Genomic DNA, 6570 nt, shown 5'->3' on the forward strand with positions numbered 1-6570 from the left:
CGAGTCACATCCTCCTCCCCCTCCCCCCCCAATCTACCATCAGACCAAGTCACATCCTCCTCCCCCTCCCCCCCCAATCTACCATCAGACCGAGTCACATCCTCCTCCCCCTCCAGTCTACCATCAGACCCGTGTTACCTTCCTCCCCCCCAATCTACCATCAGACCCGAGTTACCTTCCTCCCCCCCCTCCCCCACAATCTACCATCAGACCCGAGTCACATCCTCCTCCCCCTCCACCTCCCCCCCAATCTACCATCAGACCGAGTCACATCCTCCTCCCCCCCAATCTACCATTAGACCCGAGTTACCTTCCTCTCCCCCAATCTACCATCAGACCCGAGTTACATCCTCTTCCCCCTCCCCCTCCCCCCCAATCTACCATCAGATCCGAGTCACATCCTCCTCCCCCTCCCCCCAATCTACCATTAGACCGAGTCACATCCTCCTCCCCCTCCCCCCCCAATCTACCATCAGACCGAGTCACATCCTCCTCCCCCCCCCAATCTACCATCAGACCCGAGTCACATCCTCCTCCCCCTCCTCCCCAATCTATCATCAGACCCGAGTCACATCCTCCTCCCCCTCCCCCCCAATCTACCATCAGACCGAGTCACATCCTCCTCCCCCCAATCTACCATCAGACCCGAGTTACCTTCCTCCTCCCCCTCCCCCCTCCAATCTACCATCAGACCGAGTCACATCCTCCTCCCCCCCAATCTACCATCAGACCGAGTCACATCCTCCTCCCCCTCCCCCCCAATCTACCATCAGACCAGAGTCACATCCTCCTCCGCCTCCCCCCCAATCTACCATCAGACCGAGTCACATCCTCCTCCCCCCTCAATCTACCATCAGACCCGAGTCACATCCTCCTCCCCCCCAATCTACCATCAGACCCGAGTCACATCCTCCTCCCCCTCCCCCCCAATCTACCATCAGACCCAAGTCACATCCTCCTCCCCCCCCCAATCTACCATCAGACCGAGTCACATCCTCCTCCACCTCCCCCCCAATCTACCATCAGACCAGAGTCACATCCTCCTCCCCCCCCCAATCTACCATCAGACCGAGTCACATCCTCCTCCCCCTCCCCCCCAATCTATCATCAGACCCGAGTCACATCCTCCTCCCCCTCCCCCCCAATCTACCATCAGACCAGAGTCACATCCTCCTCCCCCTCCCCCCCAATCTACCATCAGACCGAGTCACATCCTCCTCCCCCCAATCTACCATCAGACCCGAGTTACCTTCCTCCTCCCACTCCCCCCCCAATCTACCATCAGACCGAGTCACATCCTCCTCCCCCCCAATCTACCATCAGACCGAGTCACATCCTCCTCCCCCCCCCCAATCTACCATCAGACCGAGTCACATCCTCCTCCCCCCAATCTACCATCAGACCGAGTCACATCCTCCTCCCCCTCCCCCCCAATCTATCATCAGACCAGAGTCACATCCTCCTCCCCCTCCCCCCCAATCTACCATCAGACCGAGTCACATCCTCCTCCCCCTCCCCCCAATCTACCATCAGACCGAGTCACATCCTCCTCCCCCCCCCCCCCAATCTACCATCAGACCGAGTCACATCCTCCTCCCCCCCAATCTACCATCAGACCCGAGTCACATCCTCCTCCCCCTCCCCTCCGGCTACCATCAGACCGAAATCAGATCATCCCCCCCCAATCTACCATCAGATCCGTGTCACATCTTCCTCGTCCTCCCTCCCAATCTGCCATCAGATCCGAGTCACATGGTCCCCCCCCCAATCTGCCATCAGATCCGAGTCACCCCCTCTTCTTCTCTCTCCCTCCTTCAACACCACCCCCCCCCCCCCTTCCCGCGGATACGTCACCTCCAGCTCTGCACAGGCAAAACTTACTGGGATTCAGAATATCAGACGGCTGAAAATCGTACACTCTGCAAATCGGCATCACGCGTGGCCTGAAGGAGAGAAGCGCGCGCCCATTAGCAGAGAAGACGTCCGACTGGTGGCCGGGCCCATACATCCCGCTCTCTAGTCACAAGCCAAACTACAATCATTTCATCAGGGGCCTGGATCCCATCAGCTAGAATCTCACATAAACTCCCCCTCCCCAAACTGGAACCTGAAGGCAAGACACCTATAATGTGTCATAGCGCCCAATAGGCATTACCAGACGGAAAAGTCTCAGTGACTTGCATAGGGACGCCACAGCGCGGGGACTTATCTGTGCTATCCCACTGTTGAATAAACCAAATGAACAACTAAAACAGCACATTGAAATACGTACATGAACTTGAGAAGGTTGGCCACAGGTGCAAAGCCTTCTAGTATATGCGGGTACTGGATGTCAGCGGTCATAGGTACCTGCAACACACACAGTTTCCATGTCCACGTATGCATAGCAACCCTCTTTATGAGCATATATTCTACTGCAGTAGTATGTATGTATGTATGTCTTTATTTGTATAGCACCATTAAATTACATAGCGCGTCACAGCAGTAATACACGTGGCAATCATACAAATAACAAATTATACAAATAACAGATCATGGGAATAAGTGCTCCAGACATAAAAGTAACATTTTGGAAGAGGAGTCCCTGCTCCGAAGAGCTTACAATCTAATTGGTAGGTAGGGAGAACATACAGAGACAGTAGGAGGGAGTTCTGGTAAGTGCGTCTGCAAGGGCCAAGCTTTATGTATCATATGTATAGTATAATCCACAGTGCTAGTCATATGCTTCCTTAAGCAAGTGTGTTTAAAGGTGGGGAGACAGGGTGCTAGTCGGGTACTGAGGGGAAGGACATTCCAGAGGGGTGGGGCAGTCAGTGAGAAAGGTATAAGACGGGAGAGGGCTTTAGATACAAAGGGGGTAGAGAGAAGACATCCTTGAGCAGAACGCAAGAGTCTGGATGGTGCATAGTAAGAAATTAGGGCTGAGATGTAAGGAGGGGCAGAGGAGTGTAAAGCTTTAAAAGTGAGCAGGAGAATTGAGTGTGAGATGCGGGATTTGATCGGAGGCCAGGAGAGGGATTTCATGAGGGGAGATGCTGAGACAGATCTCGGAAAGAGTAGAGTGATTCTGGCAGCAGCGTTTAGGATAGATTGTAGGGGAGACAGGTGAGAGGCAGGAAGGCCGGACAGCAGGCGGTTACAGTAATCGAGACGGGAGAGAATCAAATAAGCAGCGGAGAGGCTCAGCGAGTAAAGACAGTGTGAAGCAGGGGAACCTGGTGCGATTCCCAGTGTCTGCTCCTTGTGACGTCACTATCTCCCTGTGCCTCAGGCACCAACATCATAGATTGTAAGCTCACCTGGGCAGGGACTGTGCCTGTAACATTCCTGTGCTACACAAGAAAAAACCTATTACACTAAAAATAAAAACCTTGATTGGACAGGAAGCCTGCAATATATTACAGCACGTGTGGGGGGGGTAATTGGGTATAAACATGAGCAAAACAAGTATAAGGAGTTGTATCTGACATGAGCTGGAAGATACACCCCGGAGGTGGCTGCACGATGCAAGGGAAGTTAATATGAACGCACGGCATTAGGGTAAAGTGCTTGTGTGCCGTAGGCCTGATACCCACCATATAAAACTGATCCACCCGGTAGCTGAAGACTTGCTGCAGGACTCGCATGTAGATTCTCTGTATGACTTCCGGCTGGAAAAGAACACAAGCAATATACAGTGACCTGGCATCGGTTACACACAGGTTACACACAGGCTGCACATAGGTGCGGCGAGACCCCAATAACTACATCATCCGAGAGGCAGCATACATTATTTTTATTACAGGTTTGAAGCAGGGGGTCTCCGGAGCTGAACGGTGTGAATTTCAGCCCCCCGGGGACCCCCTGCCCCCGGGGACCCCCTGCCCCCGGGCACAGAGCTCCGTAGGGAGGGTGCCAGTATTCCTGTGCAGTTTAAATGTCCCGGTCACGTTGGCCATTATGAAGCCGCACCGGATGACGTCACGGCTTCCTATTGGCCCGCGCATGACATTTAAACGTCGCCATTACGTTAGGCACACAAGCTCCCCGGCTGCAGACACCGGCACTGTAACTCCGCAAGCAGGGGATGCCGAAGCTGAGATTAATGGGGTTCAGCTTCTGAGACAATTCTGTAATTACAGAGAAAAGCAGGGGACCTTGTTGACACCATCGTTACTGCAGGAAGCCGTAGGGTAACATCTCCTTGTGTTTGGGAGGTCTCGGGACAAGCACGCCGCCGCACGGAATAACACAACCTGACATCTGGTCGCGGCTGGTTTGCCATAAAAGTTTTATGGGTAGGGGGTTAAGGTTTTTAGGGTAAGGGGTAGCGTTAGTGTTAGGGGGTAGCGTTAGTGTTTTACCTTGGCGGAGACTAAGGGGCCTATGCAGAGAGCAGCGGTAAGGTGAATAGCGGCATTTTTTGGAGAAAAATGCCTGTAGAAAGGCAGGTATTGGCGAGTTTTAAAAAAAGCGCAATTTTTTTAATTTTTTTTGAAACTCGCTGCACGACTGGAGAGAACCTAAATCTCTCCAGTTGTAAAAATGTCCCTATTCAGAAAGGCGCGATCGCCATCTAGTGGCTGTTCGCGCCAATAACATGGAGAGAAATTCTACAATTACCTCCGCCAAAAAAAGTTGGCAGGAAGCTGGAGCGGGAGGGAAAATACCAAAAAAAACGCGCTTTTTTTCAAACATGTTTCACCAGCGCACATCTCGCCGGTTGCAACTCTCCATATGCAGACAGGATTTTAAATGCACTTTTCGGACCTTTCTGCATATGGAGATAAAATCACACCAATAAAAGTTCAATTTATTAACATCTTCAATTATTTCCAGCGCTGCTCTCTGCATGAGGCCCTAAATGTCCTAGGCCGTGGAATAAGGGGCTCCCCTGAGTTACACAGGCCCATTCAGGTGAGGTGGCCAATGTGTTTGGGTTTTGTAGTGCTGCCTCTGGGGGGCGGGAGACGACGACACACACACACACACACACACACACACACACACACACACACACACCCCCACCCCCACACACCCCTCACCTTGGGGTTGGAAAGGTCGCTTTTGGTGAAGTTTTTGGCTTCGGCTCCTGTCAGAATATTCTGCCGGATAAAGGTCACCATTTCAGCAGCGGGAAAAATGGGGAACGTCAGCTTGTCCATAATGGGGGCGCAGGGGAGACCTGAAGAGGGGGAGATGTAGGAGAGACGTGAGAGAAGTGGAGACATACGGGATATATAGATATACTGTATAGGGGTGGTGTGTGTCTGTGTGTACACACTCATTAACATGTACAAATGATGTAAGAGAGGTCACTGCAGGAGCGACAGACTGTCAGTACCACTCGGGTCTCAGATATCGCCCCTCCATGATGCATAGAGCAGAGCTACACAAGGCATTGTGGGTGTATGCAAGTATATCTTTATTTATATAGCTCCAAAAGTGTACTCAGCGCTTCACAAAGAATACAGTACAGGAAATTATAATAATACAATAAGCGCAGCAAAATCAGACAATAGGAAAGGAAATCCCTGCCCCGAAGAGCTTACAATCTAAGTGGTATGATGGGAGCATTACAGAGGCAGCAGGTGAGGGAATACGTGCAGGAGATGGCAGTGCTTGGCCATTGGTACGAGTGACGGTGGTTGCGGGCAGTGAGTACAGGCTATTGGGATGCTTGATTTGTGAGGCGAGTTTTAGTGAGGCAATTTCAGATAGGAGAGCAGTGATTAACAGTCTATCATGTGTACAAATACCCAGGGCTCGTGTGGAGGAGTTTCCGGCATTTTATAGGAATCTAAAATACCTATACATGCGTGTACATGTGTAATATATAGCAAGAAATGGCCACACACACACACACACACACACACACACACACACACACACACACACACACACACACACACACACACACACACACACCAGGTAAGAAACTCACAGCAGAGAGGCGAGTGGTGCAGGGTAGATTGGGGTAATAGAAGGGTAAGATCACAAAGTAATGAAAGTACCAGCACAACACGGGGGTAATGCAAAAAAAAAAAAAATCCTGTGATTTGTTTACCTGTAACCGTTTATCAATAAATCCTTTTTGTTTTGCATTACCCCCGTGTCATGCTGGTACCGTGTGTGTATACACACATACACACACTATCACATGCACAGTACAGGAAATACCTAAATGTGACTATTTAGAATATAAACAGGATATTAGACAATGCGCCGCAGGAGTGAGTATACAGGATTACGTGGCCGTATCTGTATATAACAAGCGACAGAGAAGCCCAATGCTACATCCAATATGACAAAAATACACAGTAAAATACCACGACAAGGCAGGCCCAGTTCACAGATCCAAATATTACCAGATAAAATACTAATATATCTCTATTACGATTACAATTCTCATTTACCTCTATTAGTAGGGAGAAAGAGCAACATTGGATCTATATCCAGTAAAATGAAAGGAACCTGCTGACTTGGGAAGTGGGGAGGGGCTTAACACCTGGGAAGGAGGAGCCACTAACCTCCAACAGCTGAGACAGCTGAGAATAAGTTAACAAACAACACACAGAACCCCAGCAAGCT

At 50.7% G+C, this 6570-nt stretch overlaps 1 protein-coding gene across 1 annotated transcript in view; it reads right to left on the bottom strand.

Annotated features, from left to right (window-relative positions):
• Positions 1–6549, bottom strand: part of LOC142504025 (kinetochore protein Nuf2-A-like) — a 63332-nt gene extending 56783 nt beyond the window's left edge. The window contains exons 1-5 of the mRNA XM_075617135.1: positions 6396–6549; positions 5025–5164; positions 3576–3650; positions 2273–2349; positions 1882–1943 (exon numbers count right to left, since the gene is read on the bottom strand). Coding sequence (XP_075473250.1) covers positions 1882–1943; positions 2273–2349; positions 3576–3650; positions 5025–5164; positions 6396–6423 — 382 coding nt within the window. The 5' untranslated portion in view covers positions 6424–6549. The remainder of the gene's footprint in view (positions 1–1881; positions 1944–2272; positions 2350–3575; positions 3651–5024; positions 5165–6395) is intronic.
• Positions 6550–6570: the final 21 nt, after the last annotated feature.

This window comes from Ascaphus truei, chromosome 10, assembly GCF_040206685.1.
Source record: "Ascaphus truei isolate aAscTru1 chromosome 10, aAscTru1.hap1, whole genome shotgun sequence".
Lineage (NCBI taxonomy): Eukaryota > Metazoa > Chordata > Amphibia > Anura > Ascaphidae > Ascaphus > Ascaphus truei.